General features: G+C 37.3%; 1 protein-coding gene across 1 annotated transcript in view; it reads left to right on the plus strand.

Annotated features, from left to right (window-relative positions):
* Positions 1-27,158, plus strand: part of LOC127455822 (kielin/chordin-like protein) — a 90,547-nt gene that overhangs the window by 7,743 nt on the left and 55,646 nt on the right. The window contains exons 4-22 of the mRNA XM_051723976.1: positions 13-233; positions 3,236-3,401; positions 5,926-6,002; positions 6,107-6,203; positions 8,498-8,580; positions 10,494-10,587; positions 10,744-10,817; positions 13,982-14,161; positions 14,465-14,558; positions 14,681-14,763; positions 14,844-14,937; positions 16,177-16,259; positions 16,892-16,988; positions 17,084-17,233; positions 17,882-18,031; positions 20,594-20,743; positions 21,397-21,546; positions 22,830-22,979; positions 24,841-24,990. Coding sequence (XP_051579936.1) covers positions 13-233; positions 3,236-3,401; positions 5,926-6,002; positions 6,107-6,203; positions 8,498-8,580; positions 10,494-10,587; positions 10,744-10,817; positions 13,982-14,161; positions 14,465-14,558; positions 14,681-14,763; positions 14,844-14,937; positions 16,177-16,259; positions 16,892-16,988; positions 17,084-17,233; positions 17,882-18,031; positions 20,594-20,743; positions 21,397-21,546; positions 22,830-22,979; positions 24,841-24,990 — 2,343 coding nt within the window. The remainder of the gene's footprint in view (positions 1-12; positions 234-3,235; positions 3,402-5,925; positions 6,003-6,106; positions 6,204-8,497; positions 8,581-10,493; positions 10,588-10,743; positions 10,818-13,981; positions 14,162-14,464; positions 14,559-14,680; positions 14,764-14,843; positions 14,938-16,176; positions 16,260-16,891; positions 16,989-17,083; positions 17,234-17,881; positions 18,032-20,593; positions 20,744-21,396; positions 21,547-22,829; positions 22,980-24,840; positions 24,991-27,158) is intronic.

Consider the following 27,158-nt stretch of genomic DNA (forward strand, 5'->3'; position numbering starts at 1 on the left):
ACATGGAATTAGACTCCCTCCCTCACCCGGTTCAAGCACAAGATCCAGTCCAGCCCAACGGTCTGCCTCTGTCACCCATCTCTGACATGGATATGATGCAGGACCAGGGAGACCTTGGAAGTGAAGCAGATTTAGGACCCCCCAGGCATCCCTTATCGACTTATCAATATACTGAGCAACTGGAGGCCAACCTGCATGGCATCAACACCATGCTGAACATACTAAAGAATCAGGTATATTGTTCATTGTTAGTTCATGATACCTAATGCATTTATCAATGCTAACAAATACAACCTTATTATAGTATATTCCTGGCTGCCGTACTTTAACATAAATTTTACTGTAGTAATTCTACAGTTTATTACAATTAAATGACAATTTTTCCACTAGAAGTCATCTGTGTTGCTGTGTTGCATACATATTTAACATATTATTTGCATTTGCAGAAATAGAAAGGAAAATATTACTAATATCTATCGAGTTCAGGATATCTTTGGTCTCAAAAGTTCTAGACTAGTAAAATGTGACTACTGTTAAAGCTGGTCACTATAGAATAGTGACTAGTAGCAAAGAAATAAGTACAAGTACTAATATCTAATCAATATCTAATCTTTTTAACCCTCCTATGGTATTCGGTCATTTTTGACTGAAATACATTTTTCTCATTTGATAAAAATGGTTTCATTTCATTCAAAAAAAAAAAAAAAAAAATTGGGCTTGATTTGATGTCTAAGTGGTTGTAAAAAAAAAAAGTGACAAATTTTGACACAACGTATTTGGAATGACCATTGAAAATGAATGGGAAAGACCAAAAAACAGAGCAATTTTTTTTTATATCTGTCAAATGCAATAGATAAATCAGCCACAATGCAAAAAAAACAAAAAAACATAAAAAGACAGAAATTACAGGGTGAGACTCTAAAACATCCTCAGTGCAAAAAATGCACACCTACTCACACACAAACACACTTACATACACACAAAAATGAACTGGTGAGACTATAACACAGAAAAAAAAAAAAGTCATAATGCTAAACACACACACACACACACACATGTTGGTACTCCTATCATTACGAGGGCTCTCCATAGACATAATGATTTTTATACTGTACAAACTATATGTTCTATCCCCTAACCCTAACCCTACCCCTAAACCTAACCCTCACAGAAAACTTTTGGCATTTTTACATTTTCAAAAAAACATTGTTTAGTATGTTTTTTGAGCCGTTTGAGCTGTTTGAATTACAAGGACACTAGGCGTGCCCTCATAAACCACATTTATAGCATAATACCTTCGTAATTACTAGTGTGTAACCACAAAAACTGACTCACACACACACACACACACACACACACACATTTGCAAAATAAATTGTTACTATAGAATGTTTGAAATTGCAAAATGTTTTATTTTTCTTAAACATTTTTTTTTCTTCTGTTTTATACTGTAATTGAATTTTCATAATTTAGGCATTATTATGCATTTACTTTGAGTTATTGCATTTTTATGTTTGAAATAAATTGGTAGAAAAATGCTCATTCTCTGCCTTCTCTTTGTAACGCCATGGTCAGGTTTGATTGTAAGCATAATGACATTATCTGCAAAAACTGACACTTCAAATCAATTTTAAATGCTAAACTCTGACAAATAATAGTTTTATAATGTCTAAATATATATATATCATTATGCATATCTTGTGATAAAACATAAAATTAGGTTATAACCAGCCATCAGACTACACAGTAGGTGGCTACAGCCATGCAGTTACTGGCATGACATGGTTTTCAAGTCATGTTATTTATATTTTGTTCACCAGATGGCAGCAATCTGCCTCCAATTTGTCACATTCTCATATTTTCTTCATGTTTCAACTTATAGAAGTATAGGTTCTGAATAAAAAAATAATTTTTTTTTTATAAGAAATTAGCTTATTTGTATATGCATATTAATGGTAAAATTTAGAAATGTACATGTAAATAAGATCAAAATTGCATAAAATCCCAAAAGAAATGCTTAATTTTATTCAGGAAAGAAGAAATGGTATCATTATCATCATCATCATCAAAATAAATAAATAAATAAATAAAAAATAGGGGGTTACACATCTGACCCTTCTGGTCAAAAATGGCCGTGGGGCCATAGGAGGGTTATAATATAAAAAGATAGGCCTACTAATCACTATTTTAATACTTACTAAAAAAAGAAGTACTAGTAATATAAAATTAGATCTAGTAAGTTTAAATTAATTTAATTACTAAATGTTAAAAGCGCTTGCCATGATACACATAATGCTATATTTTAGATTTCAAGCCATGATCAAATTTAAGAGCTTTTTTCCCATTTAACAGTTGTGTTGTTTTTTAACTCTATTACACTGGCTGGGATATTAAAAGTCATTAAAAATAAATTAGGGAACACTAATCACCATAACTATTATTAAAACGAAACACGAGACTGTAAACCCTAATGTTACTGGAAAAATTAATTTTTGGGCTCATGACTCAAATATCTATGTTCCTTGAACTTATTTTTCATCAAAATCCATAGACTTAAGATTTTAAGTGTTAATAACTTACAAAATTTAAGCTATGTGGAATACCCATAATGCCAAGCGCTTGAATTATATAATCATGTTTCCTTGGCCAAAGGGACATGGGGCATTTACATCATTTTTATTAAGATTTTATTAAGAGTTTTTTGTCTTCTGTTGTATTATTTCTTTTGTTTTACAATGCATTTCTGTGCATTTGGAGTAATACGTTTATTGAATGACTGACCTAGAATCAGTTATAATCTTCATTATTTAAGTCTTGTTATTGTAGTCTATGATCTCAATTTGAGCCCATTCAATTAAAAATATTTAGTAGAAACATGAACATTTAAATAGCAAATCTGAGTTAAGTCTACTCACAGCTAGTTACCTTAGCTTAAATAGTTAAGTTCCTTCTATATGATCACCAAGTTAAGTGAACTTAATTACACAAGTTTTGGAGACGCCACTACTCAATTAACTCAACTGCCTAACCCTATTCAGTACATTTGAGTAAAGTCAACTTATTAGGGTTTTCAATTAACTATTTACACTATTATCTCACAATACAGCACAATGCGTAGTCATTTGTTGTGTCAAATATTGTACTGTAGTAATTTACAAAATGTAACCCTCCAATCTATCATTTTAAACAATTTATTTTTTGTTTTAATTATCCTCTTTTATGGGTGTGTGTTTAGAACGCTATCCTGCAGGCGCGAGTCAAGCACTTGGAAACACACGAGTGTGTGAGGCAGAAGTGTGTTTGGGAAGGCCGACAGATGGAGGAGGGCTCTCGTTGGTCGCTTGACAGTCGCACAGTGTGTTTGTGCACCAATGGGAAGGTTCAGTGTGACCACTCAAGTGGTGAGTAATCTAACCTCCATTGCATGATCATTATGAATAAAAACACAAAATAACTACATCATACATATAAACCAACCAATTGGTTTTAAAGCTGAAGTGTTTATTTCTTAAACCGTTTATGATCTTACCCCAATAAAGGGAAATCGTTTAAGGTGTTTACACAACCTTAGACTTTGTCGGCATGTTAGGCATAATCCGTGTAAGATCATGCAATTAAACGTGCTCAATGGCTCAAAGATGGCGTGACATTGGGGTGGGATCTGTTCGGCTGACCATTGAATAACGTGATTAAATATGGTAAAATGGATCATTTGGGCCAAGACAGGTGTGTTGACTTATGCTACTTATCATTATGTGAGTGTTATGAGTTTGGTTATCACACATGATACCAAACCCATAAAATGAAGGTAAACAATATATAAGTGAGATCGGGGATACTGTAGTTGTCACACGGGGAAGTTGTCACAAGGGCTATATTTCAGTAACTATTAGATTTGGAGTCAAAATTCAGTTTTGTGAATTCTATACTCCAAAGTAAATTTTCACTATCATCATATTTTTGTTATAGCTTTTCGGTAAAAGCGAACACAATCAAACCACACTGGCATACATTCAGACAAGAGACAACTATATTATAAAGGCAGATTTTTACTGAAAGGTTAAAATGTGTTCTTAGGACAAAGGTATTTTTCATTAAATAAAACTGTGGAAAACAACACATAAACACCTAATCTTTTTACCTTCAAAAAGTCAGTATTCATGTAATCAGATTATTAAAATCAAGTACTTGTAATTGGATTAAATTACATTTTAAAATACTCGTAATCAGACTACAGTTACTTTTTTATGGATTATTTGATTACATGTTAATTAAGCAATGGCAGTAAATTGTTCATAATTTATTGATTGCCGTAAATTTTAGTTTCGTTAGTTGCTTTTGTGCACAGCTTCAAAATGTAAATGAATGCACTTTTGCTTTAATGATAACTTTAAGGCTGTTTTTGTGACGTTAATTCTCAAATATAACTGGTCTGATCTCTTACCACACAAGGATGGTGTTTGTAAAATGGGAACCGGTCCATATTTCTAGAAACTCTCATAAGAAATGCATGTAACATCAAATTAAAGAGTTAAGTTTGGAAGTAATCAGATTAGATTACCTCAGAAATGTAATCTGCGAGATTACGTTACTGATTGCAATTTTTGTCATGTAATTTTTATCCATTAAGCAAGTTTTCTTTAATGCATTTAAGCAACATTATTTCAAAATGGTAATAGCTTATCCTACTCAAATGCATGTGACATCAAATAAACAAGAATTATGTAATCCAAAAGAAATCAGATTATATTACCTCAAAAATGTAATCCAAGAAATTACATTACTGACTACAATTGTATTCATGTAATTTGTAATCAGTGCCAGATTACAAATCAGAAGTAATCTACCCAGTACTGAGTAGTAAGTAATGTGATTACTTTTCAATGAAGTTATCAGTAAAGTAATCTGATTATATTTTAATAGAGTAACTTGTAACGGATTACTTTTAAAAATAATTTACCCAACACTAGTGATATTGACCGGCTGGCTGATTTTAACACATGGATACCAAATAAATAAATACAAGGACCTAAAATATTGATTTGAGTTTTAATTGTTTAATTACAACAGTCATTATTTAGAAATATATGCCCGTTGAATGCCATAACTGACCAATCCAAATCAGGTAATCGAGAGCCATGTAATAATACTTTTTTACTTGATGATTGTAGTGTTTGACAGTTTAAGAGTCATTAAATCGGGGGCCTAGGTAGCTCAGCAAGAAAAGACGCTGACTAATACACCTGGAGTCGCAAGTTCGAATCCAGGGCGTGCTGAGTGACTCCAGTCAGGCTTCCTAAGCAACCAAATGGCCCGGTTGCTAGGGAGGGTAGAGTCACGTTGGGTTAACCTCCTCATGGTCACTATAATGTGGTTCGCTTTCGGTGGGGCGCATGGTGAGTTGTGTGTGGATGCTGCAGAGAATAGCGTGAGCCTCCACACGCGCTACGTCTCCGCAGTAACGCGCTCAACCAGTCACATGATAAGACGCGCGGATTGACGGTCTCAGACGCGGAGGCAACTGAGATTCGTCCTCCGTCACCCGGATTGAGGCAAGTCACTACGCCACCACGAGGACCTAGAGCGCATTGGGAATTGGGCATTCCAAATTGGGGAGAAAAGGAGATAAAATCCCCCAAAAAACAAAATTACATTTTTTTATTTTCAAATCAAAACACAATGAAATTTGAAGTTTGACCGCATTGAACTCACTCTCAGACATCTAGACTATGTCTTAAAAGTCACTCATGCACAATCACAGACATATTTTAGAGTTCATTGTGTCGATAAGAGTTGGCGATCTCTGATGTGGGCAGGAAACATGCTTGCATACACACCAGATCCATCTTATATTCTTATCTCAGACTGTTGCATAGGGGCTCCCCATTCCTGCACAATACACTGTATGTGTGTCTCTGATTACAGAATGCAGCTTTCATGGCAATATCTATAGCAATGGGGATGTCTTCAGTCCAGATGACTGCTCTAAGTGTACATGTGGGGTATGAAATAAAAAAGATTCAGTCTTTGATCTTCTATCTTTACCTCGGCACTACTGTCATATTAAATACTTTGTGATATACATTATCTGTGTTTTATTGTATAGAGTAGAAGAGTGGAATGTGATGTGATTTCATGCTCATCACTGTCTTGTTTACAAACATTTGTTCCTCTGGGATCCTGCTGTCCTCTCTGCGAAACAAGTACCTACAATGCACCTCCATACACACACATAAACACTCACACACACTCTTAAACTTAAAAATATGTGCTGTGGCTGTACCATGGTATATTGATGGTATCACATGGTAATAGCATGGTACTTTCAAATAGGTTATTGACAAATAAGGTTGTTCAAGGTGATCTAGTTAGTAAAATCTAGTTTTATAAAAGTTCATAAAAATGCAGTCTTTGTGTCTGTGTTTATAAATGCAATTATAGCATTTTCTACCAAAAATAAATATACAAAAATGTGATGAATTTAAAAATGTCAAGTGGTGTAACCTTCAAGTAAAAGGTATTAAAATATTTTCCTTGCACCTTAAAGGATTAATTCACACAAAAATGAAAATTCAGTCATTGTTTTCTCACCCCTGTGCTGTTATAACGCTATATGACTTTCTTTTTCTTAACACAAAAGGAGAAATTGTGAAAAAAATGTTGTGCTCAGTGATGTCATACAATGGCAGTTTATGGTGACCACCTCTTCAAGCTTCAAAAGAACACAAAAGTATAATTCAGAAGTCTAATAAATTATTCTATGAGACTCATGATTGTTATGAAAGCATACGATAAACAAAACAAACTGAAATTGAATGTATTATTTTGTGAAAATGTTCACTGACCGTTGATCTCCGCATTCATGATAGGGCAAGAGAGCAACAGTTAACGCACCCATTGGGGCGTTCAAGCGAAAACTCGTTTGTTCATCTAAAAAAGGTCCACCATAGCGATAGCGACATAGTTTTTGTTTTGTTTTTTTAACGTTTTTGGACCGGTGTTAGTTCACAGTGGATGGAGTTACCCACGCAATGCTGAAAATAGAAAACAAGTAATCTACAGAATTTACCATCACTGGTCATGGCTGGTTAGGACAAAAACTCTGATTACCATTGAACATTTACCTTTTATCATGTGTCGTTTTCTGTCCAGTTAGGACACGGTGTAACTGTGGCTGCCTGTAGCCTCCTCTATGTTTCTGTTTGATTTCTGAATACTCCATTCAAAAAAATAAGGCTGGGCATAGAAATGCATCGATTCTTCGTCTACAAACTCTTCAGACATGTTTAGTAAGTTCTGTTCTCTGTTTTGTGTGCAGTTGTGTTGTGTTCTGTTGTCACTATCGCTGTGGAGGACCTGCTTTTAGATAAACAAAACAAGTTTTCACTTGAACGCCCCAATGTCGTGAGGGGTCTGTGTGAACTCTTGCTCTCGTGCCCTATCATGAACATGCACAGGAGATCAACGGTCAGTGAACATTTTCACTAAATAAAGCATTAGATTTTGGTTTGTTTCTCACCAAACTTTATCGTATGCTTTTCATTTTTAATTTTTATTTTTGGGTGAACTATCCATTTAAATACACAACTTGTACACTTGTACACAGTTTTCAAACCTATTTTTCAAGGAAAAAAATATACAGTATATTTTTTTACAAGTATCATGAATTTTTGAGTCATTAATATCAAGAAGTTTTCTTATGGTTATTGCATAAGTGATACAAAATGTGCCTTTTTATAAAAATGTCAATATCTTATAGTTTGCCATGAGGGTCTAAAGGGGTCCTCACTGTCTTATTTTATTTTATGTTTATCACATGACAACAGAATGGCTACCTGCATGTTGGTTGCAACACCTGACTTTGATTTTTCAAATATTAATAATATTTTATAGCACAATTGTTCAAATGCTTATTTATTTTTTAAGAAATAATAATAATAATAATAATATTACAAACTGGTAAAGCTAACATTTTTTTTTCTAAATTTCAGCTTTTAATGAGAATATTAATTTTTTATATTTTTTTTATATTTTTATTTTTTAAATATATACTTTTTTTTTTTTTATAGTTTTTATTTTGTACTGTCTTGAGACGGTTACACCACGTAGACATTTTTTACTTTAAGCTCCAGAAAAAATATCAAAATTACTTTAAACTCTTAAATTGAAAACATCTAAATTATTGTAGAGGTGTACTGAAGTAATAAGAAAAAAATGAGCATCACGTCATTGACCCGATTACCATTGGTACTGAATGATTACTATATTGATATATATTTACATGGTTCTCCATGATGCCATGGTGGTATTACCATGGTACCATGTCCAAAAAAAACATGCCAATACCATGGTACTTTTTCCTGTGTCTTTGTTAGTGTACATTCACATCATCACATCACGTTTTGTTAATAAAAAGGTTCATTCTTGTTGATTTTACACATGTGGTGTAGTGCTTTATAAAAGGAGTGTTTGTTTTCTCTTTGTCTGTAATCTTTAGGATGTGAACATGAGGGTGAAATCCATGAGAACGGTGATGTGTTTGCATCTAGATCGAACCCCTGTCTCAAATGCTCCTGTTCTGTGAGTCTTATGTGTTTGTGTCCGGGGTCAAGGGTCAGCTTTTACTCAACTTGTGGGGATGACATTTCTGGACACATGTCTAAAACCTGACAAATCCATCTCCTTTGAACATTCTCCTAAGGAAAAATGTTCATAAATGGGCTAAATAAATTTTTAATTGTAATCTAAATATTCCCAAAAGTGCATTTTAGGGTTACAATTAGTCAATAGTTATTAGAATTAGCTTATAATTAGAAGTTCCTACTATGATATATAGAATAAAATAGAATTGAATAGAATAGATTGCAATACAATACAATACTGTACTAACCAGATGCGACGCTATAAAGCGATAGCAATCGATAAAAATAACATATTTAAATGTTTATCTTTTTTTATATGAAGGTCACACCCCTTAAACTGCGGGTCCAAAGGGGGCGTTATGTCACGGAAAAAGTTTACGCTTAAAACGTTAAAGTCTCCGTATACATGAGTCAGGCATATGAGGTATCATCTGAAAGCTTTTTAGAGATAAGCATCACTTCTGCATTTATGTTACTTAAAATAACAAAATAAGGCCTAAAAACATTTGCTTTGAAAATTAGTGCCCTCTAGAGGTAATGAATATAAGAGTTCTTCACATAGCACCTAAATGGAAATGTCATATATCAAATTAAAGCTCTCACTCTCAGGAATGTGACTGTAAAGTTTATTTTGTTGCCCTAATACCACAGTTCGAAGGTTTTTCAAAAGAATCACAAAGTGAAATATGATTTCTGTAAGTCATCAAATACAAACATCTCTTTTATTCTCCGATAACTGCTCCTGTAAGCCCCAAATAGCCAAAAAAATGTATATCTGCTTTTACCTTTGGTAGTTTTCTAAACAATGAGCCATTTTATACTTGTCTGTATATATACTATACTTTGCTTTGCTGGATAATCCAATGTTTTATCTTAGATGTCCAGAACAAAATATGCAGTCCAGAAGGAAAAGCATGCAAAACAAATGTTTTCAACTATTAATGATAACATGTTATATATCATCAAAGGCAAAGGGGAGGATCTCAGCATTCTAATGACACCTAGATTAAGCTTCTAGTCCACTCAGAGGCCGAGATATTTGATCAAACAACAACGGTGGTGCTTGAACTAAAAATTAGACTGAATGTCTATGGACGAGCACATCTGTGAGGACTAAAATGCATTAGAGCGCCACCTACATTTCAGATCTGTATATCGTGATGGAATGTGAAAGAGAAAAAAAATATTTTTTCTAGTACTTTCTGCAATCTAGTGGAATAAAATTAGACTTTTCAAAGTGAGGTAGAGTGAACAGAACCAGAATTACAGGTTTACAAATTAGGACAACAATTTATTTGTATTTTATTTAAAAAAAAATAATTAAAAAAAAACTATGTTTATCATAAGATTATAAACACATATGATAATATTTATGAATAATTGGAGTCTTTTAATTTTATTTGGGTGGTTCTCTGAAACAAGAGACCAATTTTTTGGAATTAGTCCACAGTATGTGTGAATGGTGAGCTTTTAAATTTGAGTGTGAAAAATTATGGGCGGTAGCCCAAAAATGCACCAGAGTTTAAACTGACTTTTTTGGTACTTTTCAAATTACTTTTTATGTGTAGATTTTACTGTTTTAGCCTTGTTCCAGACCCAGACTTTAAATATTAAACTATAAAAATAAACAAACTATTTCAATATTTATTGTGGTAAAATTATTTCTATAAATTTTTCTGAAATTACGACTGTCCCACAGTTGTGTCCTTTCCACCACACTAAACAATTTTGACCTAAATAAAGATTTTTAATGAAATTAATAGTTATTTTATAAAAAAAAAAAATGTTAATGAAAAGGACTATCTAAGCTCTGCCTCCATGCATTTAACTGGAATGTGTGTTTCTTTGCAGAACAGTCGGGTGTCATGTGACCCCATTCAGTGTCCACCCACCCTGTGCCCCAATCCATACAGGAGACCTGGGGAGTGCTGCCCGACCTGCTCCGGTATGCACTCACAAAAACAAACGAAACAAAATAGATTGAGATAATGATTTTTTTAAATCCTTTTTAGAGGCTGGAATGGTTCTGGAAATGTTTACGCTGAAATTCTGAAAGTAATTTTTGCCTGAAATGTATTTTATAATGATTTGTCCTTCTCAGCATGTGATGTTGACGGTCAACCGTACAATGGCTCTTACAGCACAGTCGATGGCTGCCAGACCTGCACATGTCAGGTGTGTTTCTCTTCCTTGCACACACATATTAAAGTATCACATATTCCTCTGACAACATAGTAGATGAGATGACCCCAGTCTCATGTAGCCAGGCTTTTAAGCTAGGCCATGATGTTAAGTTGCATTTTGGCCAATCCAATCACAAGTGCAGAAGCGAGACAAATTACAGTTTAAACCTGGTCATAAAATGCATCTCTTTTGAATACTTGTGTTTACATTTCGAGGGGAGTGTCTCTGAATTCATGACTGCATTCATCAATAACTACGTCAGTGTGCCAGCATATGATAATAAGTTGCAACAATAGTGCAACGTATTTAATCGATGCGCAAACAAGATGTTTAGAGCAGAATTTTAGTGGAGTGCCTGTACTACCTGAGCTTCGTCTGTGTCTCTGCATGTTAATATCACTCACACTAAAGAATTTCGTGAAGTTCTCATGCTTGTGTATGTATTCGCTTTTTCAAAGTTTCCAATTGGACGGTTATTTCCTAGTCGCACATAACCGGCAAAGTTAAAACTCTTGTTTTATCCTAACCGGGGGAGTGTAAGCAGGTTCCATGGGGTACATGAAAAGATGGCTTTAAATAAAAAGAATATAATTAGTGATGAGTAGTAAAAATACAGATTTTCTAGTTAATCGTGATCTTCATTTAAACAATCCAGATATCTAACTTTTACTTTATTTGAAGTTTGGCACCGAGATCCTTTCACTGCATGTTGAGAGTAAAAGTTTGCTTTGACTCATCCCGTGTAATGTGTTTCCAAAGATGAGATCCACGCAATCCATTTGTCATTGAATAGTGTCTCTTTTAATACCCTTTCTGTTCTTTACAGTCATTTGATAAAAAACAACAACAAAAGAAACATTCATTCTAATCACGCATAGCAGGGATGCGCTAAAGAAACCGTGCGCGTTCTCTCTCGTTTATATGCGCTCACTGGCTGAACTGCTGCCAGTAGCCTTAAAGAGACAGTACCGTTTAAGCTCTTGTTCTACATATCAGTGTTAATACTTGTAAATATACAGAATTATGCATGTAAACAATAAACATGTAATAAAACATATGTACGCAATATATTATGTTCAATTCCAAAACATCATATTTATTGATGGAATACATGGAATTCATTTTTAAAAAGCTAAAATGTGACCAAAATTATGGCAAACTAATGATCAAATAAAATTTGCAAAATTAATATTTTGTAATGTACCAAATTAGAAGCGCCCCTACATTAGCTAAGAGCCTGTTTTTTTCCAATGTAAGCAAAATGGACATTATAACTAAAATATACCTGAAATATAATTGAATATTATCATTAATAATAATTAACATTAATGATAATGTTAAATTATGTAATCTTTTTCACCCAATTTGGAATGCCCAATTCCCAATGCGCACTAAGTCCTCGTGGTCGCGTAGTGATTTGCCTCAGTCCGGGTGGCGGAAGACGAATAGCAGTTGCCTCCGCGTCTGAGACCATCAACCCATGCATCTTATCACGTGGCTTGTTGAGCACGTTGCCACGGAGACATAGCGTGTGTGGAGGCTTAACGCCATCCACCGTGGCATCCGCGCTCAACTCACCGTGCGCCCCACTGAGAACGAGCCACATTATAGCAACCACGAGGAGGTTACCCCATGTGACTCTACCCTCCCTAGCAACCGGGCCAATTTGGTTGCTTAGGAGACCTGGCTGGAGTCACTCAGCACGCCCTGGGATTCGAACTAGTGAACTCCAGGGGTGGTAGCCAGCTTCTTTTACCACTGAGCTACCCAGGCCCCCCAATTATGTAATCTTTGGTATACATCTTTGGTTTTATGTCGATGAAGGGGTACTTCAGCCTTACTGATGGTGCTGTGGGTGTACTTACTGCAAAAAAGGTTGGGAAACACTGTTCTAATGCATTCGAATGGATGAGCATTTACACTACGAGCGCAATTTGGCCATGTGTGTTTCAACCACCTCAGAATGTGGTTGAAGTGGACAAATCTCAAAACGCTTTGGACCCTGTTTACACCTGTCTTTAGCGTCAATTAATTTCAAACATATTCCAAACAGAAAACAGGCACCAAATGCCTCTTAATAACAGCTATAAAGTCTGGTCCACAATGCATTTTATTCTGACCAAGAATCACACACTTGAACACAGAGACTGCATGGCTGAGTTGTAAAGCAGCATACCACAGTTTTGTTTTTACATGCCATTTAGGGATGGGTTTATCTGAAAAAGATTGTACCGTGATAATAGCTCAGCACTAGGAAGAAAATATCATTCAAACAATGGCACAAATAGCTGGAAATGTGATCAGAAATTTTTTTCATCCAAAATAATTACATATTATTGATAGTAGATATCTACTGATTATAAGTAAACTCTGAGTATCTTTGAAAGATTTGTTGACACGTACCTGGAAAACATTCACAAATCCAGTGATTAGTTCCTCCTCAAAGGTGTGGTTCAACCCAGCACCTTTTAAACTTGACTTTGTTTCCAGGCAGATTGATTTAAAAAAACAAAAAAAACAAGTGTGCCCTTACTCTCGGATGTTGCGTAAAGTCAGCCAATCACTATTTCTTTGTGTTTTCCCTTTTATTAATATTATTCAAATTTTATTTCTCTCTTCTTGTATTCTTTTTTTTTTCTTTGATTTTCTCCCCTTTTCTCCCCAATTTGGAATGCCCAATTCCCAATGCGCTCTAGGTCCTCGTGGTGGCGTAGTGACTCACCTCAATCCGGGTGGCGGAGGACGAATCTCAGTTTCCTCCGCGCCAGAGACCGTCAATCCGTGCATCTTATCATGTGGCTTGTTGAGCGCGTTACCACGGAGACGTAGCGCATGTGGAGGCCCACGCTATTCTCTGCGGCATCCACGCACAACTCACCACGCGCCCCACCGAGAATGAGAACCACATTATAGTGACCATGAGGAGGTTAACCCATGTGACTACCCTCCCTAGCAACCGGGCCAATTTGGTTGCTTAGGAGACCTGGCTGGAGTCACTCAGCACGTCTTCTTGTATTCTTTTAACTGCATTTTATAACTTTAAAATTACTTTTTTTTGTTACTATTAAGTAAGATCTTTTATTTTTCAAATGCTTAATTTAAACTGGAGCTCACTTGCGGAAAAAGAATGGTATATTTTGTATTTTGCTCATCAGGGTGGGAAACAAGCGTGTGCTGACGTGCATCAGTGTCCCCAGATGTGTCGTGATGGTGTGAAGCTTCCATTTGGCTCCTGCTGCAGAGATTGTTCCCGTTGTAACTATGAGGGGCAAATTTTCCTAGACGGCGTCTCTCTCCAAGTCGCCCGTGACCCCTGCAAACACTGTGTGTGCAACGTAAGACCATGACATCTACAGAGAATTTCGGTTTTATCCTTGTTGTGATAAGTGACACCAAGCTGCAAGATTGATATGTGTATTTTTAGATATTTAAATTCTTTCTCGTATCCCAGCTTAATATGCAGAATCATTTAAAGTAAGCCATTTGTAGGTTCCTCTACACGGGCTGTATATGTGTTTGTTTGCTTTCTGGAGGTCATACAATCAGCTTGGATATAAAGTTAGGATGTAGAGTTACATATTTCCCATTAAAAGTGCTACTAATTCTGGAGGTTGTTTGTGTGTGTGTTTTGCATGTAGAGAGGGAATATAGTGTGCAACACTGAGACCTGTCCGGCTCTTGACTGTAATTTGGTGGAGACTGTTGGTGGACAGTGCTGCCCCAGGTGTCGAAGTAAGTGTGTGTGAATTATGTGGCTTTTGCGTCAAGTTTTTTTATTTCAAAACATGTAATTCTATCTAAGAGTAGCAGCTAATACTCATCAAAGTGTTTTTGTCTGTTTGTTTGATATGAAGGTTGTTTCGAAGACAATGTATGGCACTTGCATGGCTCTCAGTGGAAACACCCTAATGACCCCTGCATGGACTGTACATGCACGGTGGGTCATCACCTATTTTCAATCACTGTTTTTTAGAGATTTGCCACATGTCTCATGTCTTCATCTCTTTCTCTCTTTAGGAGGGCCAAGTTCACTGTGTCAGAGCACTGTGTGAAGTCCGCTGTAGTAATCCGGCCTCTCCTCATCCTGGATCCTGCTGCCCTGTCTGTGATGGTGTGTTCAATCTTTTGCATACAGAATTACTCAATACTTTTCATAAGTAGTGTCATAAGACATTTGAATAATTGAAAATTATGGCACATAATTATGGCATGTCACAATGTTTTTGACAATGTTGATGTTTCATGTTAGCAATTTGGTAAAGGGATGTGACATTTAACCATTTTTAATATTCGGTTAACCGCTTGGGTTCGAGAACGGTTAATCGGTTTTTCGTCGGGACTCAGGAAAAAATTACATTTATTCCAATGAATCTGCGTCAAACACTACAAGAAATAGCAGCTATGAGCCTAAATAGCACAATACTGTACATAGATCTTCAAATGATAAAATCATTCAACCAAAAGAAAATACGTAATTTAAGTTCCAAAGCCGATATTTGCCCAGGCAGGATTACATTTACGTGATGCAGTGAACGCTAGTATTGTCATGTGCATGGAGTTACACTACTGCGGTTTATTGCCTCTGCGCTGCAACTTTGCCTGGTGAAAAACAATCTGGACCCTTACGAAAATCGAAAGTCCATGACAAATTTGACACAAACTTGCTGCAAATTCGCCACTGAAAATGTTCACATGCAAATGAGCTTTGTGGCAAACTTGCGGCAAATTGTCCATTGTTGCCAAAGGTTTGCCGGAGGTTCACCACTACCGGTGAAGAGCTGCAAACTTCTGGCAAACATTTGCAGCAAATCAAAAGCTCATTTGCATGTGAAAATAAAGAGCAGCAAATTTGCTTCAAAGTCCAAGCAATCGAACCAAGTGTGAAAGCACCCTTAATGACCACAGAGAGTCAGGATTTCGGTTTAACGTCTCATCCGAAGGACTTTATACTTTTTACCTATATCCTTGTCACTGGACTGGGGCATTAGAACCCAAACGGGCAACAGGTTGAGCACCCCCTGCTGGCCTCACAAATACCTCTTCAAGCAGCAACTGTAGTTTTCCCCATGAGGTCTCCCAACCAAGTACTAGCTAGGCTTAACCCTGCTCAGCTTTAGAGGATAACCAGGCGAGAGCTGCAGGGTGACATGCTGCTGGCAAAGATGATTCACATTACCCAAATGACTGGTGAAATATCACTTTTTAAATTGAACGTGCAATGCCGTCAACCAATCAGAATTCAACAATGCCGTGGTATAAGTTAACAATGAAAGTTAACAATATTTGTGTGGCATAATGTCTGACATTTAGTGCTTGGAAGCCTTGAGTTTGATACATAGATCTTTCACAGGTTGTAGGGTGAATGGAGTAGACATCCCAAATGGGCAAAGACTGCCGCCAGGGCCCCAGTGTGAGGGTGACTGTATCTGTGAGGTAAGTTGGAAATGTCTCTGTTAATTCAGAGTTAACATTTAAACAATGACAAATTGCTGTTTATATTAGGTTGCTGTGTGCTATTTTTTCAGTGTTGACCATTTTAACCCTGCTATTCTGAGAAAGACTGGCCACTTTACTTTTCATGTGAGTGGTGGTGGTGTAGTGGGCTAAAGCACATGACTGGTAATTAGAAGGTTGCTGGTTCAATCCCCACAGCCACCATCACTGTGTCCTTGAGCAAGGCACTTAACTCCAGGTTGGTCCGGGGGGATTGTCCCTGTAATAAGTGCACTGTAAGTCGCTTTGGATAAAAGCGTCTGCCAAATGCGTAAATGTAATGGTCATTTTAAACCAGAAGTGTAACCTCTAAAAATAGAGATACTTGCCTTATTAAGCTCTGCTTAGTAAGTCTGAGAGGAGGGATGTAGATTTTGAGTCCAGTCAAATCTATTTAATCACTCTAAAAGATGACTATCACAAGTTGTTTATTTTTGTTATATGAAGGTCACATTAGTACTGCCTTGGAAATTTTTTACCAGGCCTTTATTATTTATTTTTGGTACTTTTAAAATGCCTTTTTTTCCCCAAAGCAATTGACTTTGGAATATTGACTGATGTGCATGTTGTAGCGGGGTAGCATGAGATGTCATCAGGAGAGATGCCCTGCCCCTAATTGTGCAAACCCAATTCCCCCTCAACATAATTCCTGCTGTCCAACGTGCAGTGGTGAGATATTCCCATACTTCATCCACTTACTCACAGCTTAAACAAGCTTTGTTCTCTCATAGAATAGTGTTTATTCTCTGTGTGTATGTTTGTAGGATGTGTATGGAATGGTTTTCAGTATATGGAAGGAGAAACATGGACTGACGCTGGACGAAGCTGTTCTTGTGTTGGTGGTCAGGTGACATGCGGTGATAGATGTGCACAAGCTCCTTCACCACCCTGTGCAGAACCAGCCAGAACACCAGGTGAGAGAGAGAAAGCGAGAGTGTGAGAGAGAGAGAGAGAAAGAGAGAAGTAATAGAAAATAAATACAGTATATCCTCTGTTCCAACACTTACAAAAAATCTAGAGTTCTGGCAAACTAGCTACAACTTTCCCACTCATTATGTTCACATGCAAATGAGCTTGTGATTCTCTGCAAATGTTTGCCAGAAGTTTGCAGCTCTTCATCAGTAGTAGTGAACCTGGAGCAAACCTTCGGCAACAATAAACAATTAGCCGCAAATTTGCTGCAAAACTCATTTGCATGTGAAAATAATCAGTGGTGAATTTGTGGTAAGTTTACTGAAAATTTGCCATGAACTCTCGATTTTTGTAAGGGCAACCCTAGTGAGTGGTTCACTGTCTACATAGGCAAGATACCTTCTAAGGCAGGAACCTTACAACTCTTCATTGGCAGCAACTCTGTGAAACTAAACACTCACAGTTGTTTCCAGTAGAGTTTGACATTAGCATGTTGCTAAATTAATTATTTGGTTCTCTTATAAGCACAACAACTAAATAGCACACACAAATATTGCATGAAATAGTGGATTTTTAAATTAAATTAAATTAAATTGATCGTCATTGCCATAAATCAAGCGCCACTGCTGTGTGTGTGTGTGTGTTTGTAGGATGCATGTGGAATGGTGTTGTGTATGCTGAAGGAGAAACATGGACTGATGCTGGACGAAGCTGTTCTTGTGTTGGTGGTCAGGTGACATGCGGTGATAGATGTGCACAAGCTCCTTCACCACCCTGTGCAGAACCAACCAGAACACCAGGTGAGAGCGAGAGAGAGAGAGAGAGAGAGAGAGAGAGAGAGAGAGAGAGAGAGAGAGAGAGAGAGAGAGAGAGAGAGAGAGAGAGAGAGAGAGAGAGAGAGAAGAAATAGAAAATAAATACAGTATATCTTCTGTTCCAACTCTAACAAAAAATCTAGAGTTCTGGCAAACTAGCTACAACTTTCCCACTCATTATTTTCACATGTAAATGAGCTTGTGATTCTCTGCAAATGTTTGCCAGAATTTTGCAGCTCTTCACCGGTAGTAGTGAACCTGGAGAAAACCTTCGGCAACAATAAACAATTTGCTGCAAAGCTCATTTGCATGCAGGGCCGGAGTGGCAATCAGGAAGATCGGGAGAATTCCCGCTGGGCCGGTCAAAAATTGGGCCGGTTAAGTCCGCATGTTGATTGACAAACTGTCATCATATGTCGCATAACAATTGCCAACAGTCCATAACATCTGGTATTTAAAGGATCAGAATTGCGTATATATTATAGTGGACGCAGTCTGTATTTTATCATCTCACACCCAATCAAATGAGAGATTAGCATGTTAGAGACGAAACTGATGTTGCGCCGCTTCACTTGACAGCGCAGGAAGGATCACGGAAGATCCATGGAGAACAGATAGGCTACTAATAGATGAATGGATGAACATGCTTCAGGTACAAGATCATCACAAGTTTAATACTGACTGCAGTCTCACAATCTCAATCAATTAATCTCTGAAATCCTCTTCCCTAGCAGTACAGTATGATAATAGGAAAATCATTTTTTGTCACAAAATAACAGAATACATGAAGTAAATGAATACAGATGCAACAGCTCGACACGGTACAAAAATAATGGGACTTTCCAGCTCTCAAAAGATTAAACTCAACGAAACAAACAGCACAGAGTGCCTTCAATGTGGTATCATGCGATTAAACCCTCTTAAAGAGACAGTAACCATTTTTCCTTTGTCTTGAACATTTACATTCCAAGTAAAAGAAAAGTACAAATGTGTTATTTTTAGTCTTTTAGTTCACTCTTATCATTGTAAATTGGCACGTTTTTGAATGGCATGTAAAAATGTAAAAACAATCACTCAACCTTCATTGTTTCACTGGATCTGTTGCTATTTTAATGATCTAAAATACAAAGCACTGTCCATTTAAAGTGAGCCTGCACATCTTGAAAGAGTTATAAACATTTACAGTCCTATAGTGTTATTATGTGCCTAGATAGTCTTTAAAATAAAATTAGTTGACCCAAAAATGAAATTTCTCTCATCATTTACTCACCCTCATGCCATCCCAGATGTGTATGACTTTCTGTCTTCTGCTGAACACAAATGAAGCTTTTTAGAAGAATTTCTCAGTTCTGTTGGTCCTTTCAATGCAAGTGAATTGTGATCAGAACTCAGAAGGTACAAAAATCACATAAATGCAGCATAAAAGTAATCCATACAACTCCAGTGGTATAATCTATGTCTTCAGAAGCGATATGATAGGTGTGGGTGAGAAATAGATCAATATTTAAGTTTTTTTTTTTTTACTATAAATTCTCCTCCCTGCCCAGTAGGGGGCGATATGCTTATGTAAATCACCAAAAACAGAAGAAGAACTCATAAGAGAGAAGAGTGCTTATGAAAGTGAAAGTGGAGATTTATAGTATAAAATGACTTAATTATTGATCTGTTTCTCACCGCTTCTCATTTACTTGCATTGAATGGACCAACAGTTCTTCTAAACATCTTCATTCATGTTCTGCTAAAGAAAGTCATACACATCTGGGATGGCATGAGGGTGAGGAAATGATCAAATATCCCTTTAACATTCACTTATTTTTACAACACATTCAATGATGTCTTATGACAAAGTGAAAATCTTAGTGAATGCAGTATGTGGTATAATGACATGGAGAGCTTAAATAATTTTCAAGTAATTACATATATTGCACATTTTTGCTGTGATCTTATTTTATTGTTATCATCTTCACCTCCAACCCCTCTTTTGGGTGTGGGCTGACTTGGACATGACATCCCGGGTTGAATATGAATCTCACTCCGGCCCTGTTTGCATGTGAAAATAATCAGTGGTGAATTTGTGGTAAGTTTGTGGCAAATTTGCCATGAACTCTCGATTTTTGTAAGGGCAACCCTAGTGAGTGGTTCATTGTCTACATAGGCAAGATACCTTCTAAGGCAGGAACCTTACAACCCTTCATTGGCAGCAACTCTGTGAAACTAAACACTCACAGTTGTTTCCAGTAGAGTTTGACATTAGCATGTTGCTAAACGAATTATTTGGTTCTCTTATAAGCACAACAAATAAATAGCACACACAAATATTGCATGAAATAGTGGATTTTTAATTACACAAAATACATTTCCCTTTTCACACTCTTAACTCACAGTTTATAGTAATAAAGCCTTGCGTTAGCATATTGCTAAGTTAAAGACTTGACTCTTATAGCACACACGATTATTGCGTGAAATAGTGGATTTTTAAATTAAATTAAATTGATCGTCATTGCCATAAATCAAGTGCCACTGCTGTGTGTGTGTGTGTCTTTGTAGGATGCATGTGGAATGGTGTTGTGCATGCTGAAGGAGAAACATGGACTGATGCTGGACGAAGCTGTTCTTGTGTTGGTGGTCAGGTGACATGCAGTGATAGATGTGCACAAGCTCCTTCACCACCCTGTGCAGAACCAGCCAGAACACCAGGTGAGAGAGAGAGAGAGAGAGAGAGAGAGAAAGCGAGAGAGAGAGAGAGAGAGAGAGAGAGAGAAGAAACAGAAAATAAATACAGTATATCCTCTGTTCCAACTCTTACAAAAAATCTAGAGTTCTGGCAAACTAGCTACAACTTTCCCACTCATTATTTTCACATGAAGATGAGCTTGTGATTCTCTGGAAATGTTTGCCAGAAGTTTGCAGCTCTTCATCGGTAGTAGTGAACCTGAAGCAAACCTTCGGCAACAATAAACAATTTGCCGCAAATTTGCCGCAAAGCTCATTTGCATGTGAAAATAATCAGTGGTGAATTTGTGGGAAGTTTACTGAAAATGTGCAATGAACTCTCGATTTTTGTAAGGGCAACCCTAGTGAGTGGTTCACTGTCTACATAGGCAAGATACCTTCTAAGGCAGGAACCTTACAACTCTTCATTGGCAGCAACTCTGTGAAACTAAACACTCACAGTTGTTTCCAGTAGAGTTTGACATTAGCATGTTGCTAAATAAATTATTTGGTTCTCTTATAAACACAACAAATAAATAGCACACGCAAATATTGCATGAAATAGTGGATTTTTAAATTAAATTAAATTGATCGTCATTGCCATAAATCAAGCGCCACTGCTGTGTGTGTGTTTGTAGGATGCATGTGGAATGGTGTTGTGTATGCTGAAGGAGAAACATGGACTGACGCTGGACGAAGCTGTTCTTGTGTTGGTGGTCAGGTGACATGCGGTGATAGATGTGCACAAGCTCCTTCACCACCCTGTGCAGAACCAACCAGAACACCAGGTGAAAGAGAGAAAGCTAGAGAGAGAGAGAGAGAGAGAGAGAGAGAAGAAATAGAAAATAAATACAGTATATCCTCTTTTCCAACACTTACAAAAAATCTAGAGTTCTGGCAAGTTTGCAGCTCTTCACCATTAGTAGTGAACCTGGAGCAAACCTTCGGCAACAATAAACAATTTGCTACAAAGCTCATTTGCATGCAGGGCCGGAGTGAGCACAGTAGGTGTGGGTGAGAAACAGATCAATATTTAAGTTTTTTTTTTTACTATAAATTCTCCTCCCTGCCCAGTAGGGGGCGATATGCTTATGTAAATCACCAAAAACAGAAGAAGAACTCTTAAGAGAGAAGAGTGCTTATGAAAGTGAAAGTGGAGATTTATAGTAAAAAATGACTTAATTATTGATCTGTTTCTCACTGCTTCTCATTTACTTGCATTGAATGGACCACAGTTCTTCTAAACATCTTCACTCATGTTCTGCAAAAGAAAGTCATACACATCTGGGATGGCATGAGGGTGAGGAAATGATCAAATATCCCTTTAACATTCACTTATTTTTACAACACATACAATGATGTCTTATGAAAAAGTGAAAATCTTAGTGAATGCCGTATGTGGTATAATGACATGGAGAGCTTAGATAATTTTCAAGTAATTACATATATTGCACATTTTTGCTGTGATCTTGTTTTATTGTTATCATCTTCACCTCCAACCTCTCTTTTGGGTGTGGGCTGACTTGGACATGACATCCCGGGTTGAATATGAATCCCACTCCGGCCCTGTTTGCATGTGAAAATAATCAGTGGTGAATTTGTGGTAAGTTTGTGGCAAATTTGCCATGAACTCTCGATTTTTGTAAGGGCAACCCTAGTGAGTGGTTCACTGTCTAAATAGGCAAGATACCTTCTAAGGCAGGAACCTTACAACCCTTCATTGGCAGCAACTCTGTGAAACTAAACACTCACAGTTGTTTCCAGTAGAGTTCGACATTAGCATGTTGCTAAATGAATTATTTGGTTCTCTTATAAGCACAACAAATAAATAGCACACACAAATATTACATGAAATAGTGGATTTTTAATTACACAAAATAAATTTCCTTTTTCACACTCTTAACTCACACTTTATAGTAACAAAGCCTTGCGTTAGCATATTGCTAAGTTAAAGACTTGACCCTTATAGCACACACGATTATTGCGTAAAATAGTGGATTTTTAAATTAAATTAAATTGATCGTCATTGCCATAAATCAAGCGCCACTGCTGTGTGTGTGTGTGTTTGTAGGATGCATGTGGAATGGTGTTGTGCATGCTGAAGGAGACACATGGACTGATGCTGGACGAAGCTGTTCTTGTGTTGGTGGTCAGGTGACATGCGGTGATAGATGTGCACAAGCTCCTACACCACCCTGTGCAGAACCAGCCAGAACACCAGGTGAGAGAGAGAAAGAGAGAGAGAGAGAGAGAGAGAGAGAGAGAGAGAAGAAACAGAAAATAAATACAGTATATCCTCTGTTCCAACACTTACAAAAAATCTAGAGTTCTGGCAAACTAGCTACAACTTGCCCACTCATTATTTTCACATGCAAATGAGCTTGTGATTCTCTGCAAATGTTTGCCAGAAGTTTGCAGCTCTTCATCGGTAGTAGTGAACCTGAAGCAAACCTTCGGCAACAATAAACAATTTGCCGCAAATTTGCCGCAAAGCTCATTTGCATGTGAAAATAATCAGTGGTGAATTTGTGGTAAGTTTACTGAAAATTTGCCATGAACTCTCAATTTTTGTAAGGGCAACCCTAGTGAGTGGTTCACTGTCTATATAGGCAAAATACCTTCTAAGGCAGGAACCTTACAACTCTTCATTGGCAGTAACTCTGTGAAACTAAACACTCACAGTTGTTTCCAGTAGAGTCTGACATTAGCATGTTGCTATACGAATTATTTGGTTCTCTTATAAGCACAACAAATAAATAGCACACACAAATATTGCATGAAATACAGTGCAGCCGGAAAGTGCTCTGGAGCAGGTTTTCATCATGGATGTCTCTGTACATTGCTGCATTCATCTTTCCCTCGATCCTGACTAGTCTCCCAGTTCCTGCCGCTGAAAAGCATCCCCACTGCATGGTGCTGCCACCACCATGCTTCACTGTAGTGATGGTATTGGCCAGATGATAAGCGGTGCCTGGTTTCCTCCAGACATCACGCTTGCCATTCAGGCCAAAGAGTTCAATCTTTGTTTCTCATGGTCTGGGAGTCCTTCAGGTGCCTTTTGGCAAACTCCAGGTGGGCTGTCATGTGGCTTTTACCGAGGAGTGGCTTCCGTCTGGCCACTCTACCATACAGGTCTGATTGGTGGAGTGCTGCAGAGATGGTTGTTCTTCTGGAAGGTACTCCTCTCTCCACAGAGAAATGCTGGAGCTCTGTCAGAGTGACCATCGGGTTCTTGGTCACCTCCCTGACTAAGGCCCTTCTCCCCCGATCACTCAGTTTGGCCGGGCGGCCAGATCTAGGAAGAGTCCTGGTGGTTCCAAACTTCTTCCATTTGCGGATGATGGAGGCCACTGTGCTCATTGGGACCTTCAATGCTGCAGAAATTTTTCTGTACCCTTCCCCAGATCTGTGCCTCGATGCAATCCTGTCTCGGAGGTCTACAGACAATTCCTTGGACTTCATGGCTTGGTTTGTGCTCTGACATGCACTGTTAACTGTGGGACCTTATATAGACAGGTGTGTGCCTTTCCAAATCATGTCCAATCAACTGAATTTACCACAGGTGGACTCCAATCAAGTTGTAGAAACATCACAAGGATGATCAGTGGAAACAGGATGCACCTGAGCTCAATTTTGAGTATCATGGCAAAGGCTGTGAATACTTATGTACATGTGATTTTTTTCATTTTAAATTTTTAATAAATTTGCAAAGATTTCAAACAAACATCTTTCACGTTGTCATTATGAGGTATTGTTTGTAGAATTTTGAGGAAAATAATGAATTTAACCCATTTTGGAATAAGGCTGTAACATAACAAAATGTGGAAAAAGTGAAGCGCTGTGAATACTTTCCGGATGCACTGTAGTGGATTTTTAATTACACAAAATAAATTTCCCTTTTCACACTCTTAACTCACAGTTTATAGTAACAAAGCCTTGCGTTAGCATATTGCTAAATTAAAGACTTGACTCTTATAGCACACATGATTATTGCGTGAAATAGTGGATTTTTAAATTAAATTAAATTGATCGTCATTGCCATAAATCAAGCGCCACTGCTGTGTGTGTGTGTGTGTTTGTAGGATGCATGTGGAATGGTGTTGTGCATGCTGAAGGAGAAACATGGACTGATGCTGGACGAAGCTGTTCTTGTGTTGGTGGTCAGGTGACATGCGGTGATAGATGTGCACAAGCTCCTTCACCACCCTGTGCCGAACCAACCAGAACACCAGGTGAGAGAGAGAGAGAGAGAGAGAGAGAGAGAGAAGAAATAGAAAATAAATACAGTATATCCTCTGTTCCAACCCTTACAAAAAATCTAGAGTTCTGGCAAACTAGATACAACTTTCCCACTCATTATGTTCACATGTAAATGAGCTTGTGATTCTCTGCAAATGTTTGCCAGAATTTTGCAGCTCTTCACCATTAGTAGTGAACCTGGAGCAAACCTTCGGCAACAATAAAAAATTTGCTGCAAATTTGCTGCAAAGCTCATTTGCATGTAGGGCCGGAGTGGCAGTCGTGAAGATCGGGAGAATTCCCGCTGGGCCGGTCAAAAATTGGGCCGGTTAAGTCCGTATGTTGATTGACAAACTTTCATCATATGTCGCATAACAATTGCCAACAGTCCATAACACCTGTTATTTAAAGGATCAAAATTGCATATATATTATAGTGGACGCAGTCTGTATTTTATCATCTCACACCCAATCAAATGAGAGATTAGCATGTTAGAGACGAAACTGATGTTGCGCCGCTTCACTTGACAGCGCAGGAAGGATCACGGAAGATCCATGGAGAACAGATAGGCTACTAATAGATGAATGGATGAACGTGCTTCAGGTACAAGATCATCACAAGTTTAATACTGACTGCAGTCTCACAATCTCAATCAATTAATCTCTGAAATCCTCTTCCCTAGCAGTGCAGTATGATAATAGGAAAATCATTTTTTGTCACAAAATAACAGAATACATGAAGTAAATGAATACAGATGCAACAGCACGACACGGTACGAAAATAATGGGACTTTCCAGCTCTCAAAAGATTAAACTCAACGAAACAAACAGCACAGAGTGCCTTCAATGTGGTATCATGCGATTAAACCCTCTTAAAGAGACAGTAACCATTTTTCCTTTGTCTTGAACATTTACATTCCAAGTAAAAGAAAAGTACAAATGTGTTATTTTTAGTCTTTTAGTTCACTCTTATCATTGTAAATTGGCACGTTTTTGAATGGCATGTAAAAATGTAAAAACAATCACTCAACCTTCATTGTTTCACTGGATCTGTTGCTATTTTAATGATCTAAAATACAAAGCACTGTCCATTTAAAGTGAGCCTGCACATCTTGAAAGAGTTATAAACATTTACAGTCCTATAGTGTTATTATGTGCCTAGATAGTCTTTAAAATAAAATTAGTTGACCCAAAAATGAAATTTCTCTCATCATTTACTCACCCTCATGCCATCCCAGATGTGTATGACTTTCTGTCTTCTGCTGAACACAAATGAAGCTTTTTAGAAGAATTTCTCAGTTCTGTTGGTCCTTTCAATGCAAGTGAATTGTGATCAGAACTCAGAAGGTACAAAAATCACATAAATGCAGCATAAAAGTAATCCATACAACTCCAGTGGTATAATCTATGTCTTCAGAAGCGATATGATAGGTGTGGGTGAGAAATAGATCAATATTTAAGTTTTTTTTTTACTATAAATTCTCTTCCCTGCCCAGTAGGGGGCGATATGCTTATGTAAATCACCAAAAACAGAAGAAGAACTCTTAAGAGAGAAGAGTGCTTATGAAAGTGAAAGTGGAGATTTATAGTAAAAAATGACTTAATTATTGATCTGTTTCTCACTGCTTCTCATTTACTTGCATTGAATGGACCAACAGTTCTTCTAAACATCTTCATTCATGTTCTGCAAAAGAAAGTCATACACATCTGGGATGGCATGAGGGTGAGGAAATGATCAAATATCCCTTTAACATTCACTTATTTTTACAACACATACAATGATGTCTTATGAAAAAGTGAAAATCTTAGTGAATGCCGTATGTGGTATAATGACATGGAGAGCTTAGATAATTTTCAAGTAATTACATATATTGCACATTTTTGCTGTGATCTTATTTTATTGTTATCATCTTCACCTCCAACCCCTCTTTTGGGTGTGGGCTTACTTGGACATGACATCCCGGGTTGAATATGAATCTCACTCCGGCCCTGTTTGCATGTGAAAATAATCAGTGGTGAATTTGTGGAAAGTTTACTGAAAATTTGCCATGAACTCTCGATTTTTGTAAGGGCAACCCTAGTGAGTGGTTCATTATCTACATAGGCAAGATACCTTCTAAGGCAGGAACCTTACAACCCTTCATTGGCAGCAACTCTGTGAA

Source organism: Myxocyprinus asiaticus, chromosome 18 (genome assembly GCF_019703515.2).
Source record: "Myxocyprinus asiaticus isolate MX2 ecotype Aquarium Trade chromosome 18, UBuf_Myxa_2, whole genome shotgun sequence".
Lineage (NCBI taxonomy): Eukaryota > Metazoa > Chordata > Actinopteri > Cypriniformes > Catostomidae > Myxocyprinus > Myxocyprinus asiaticus.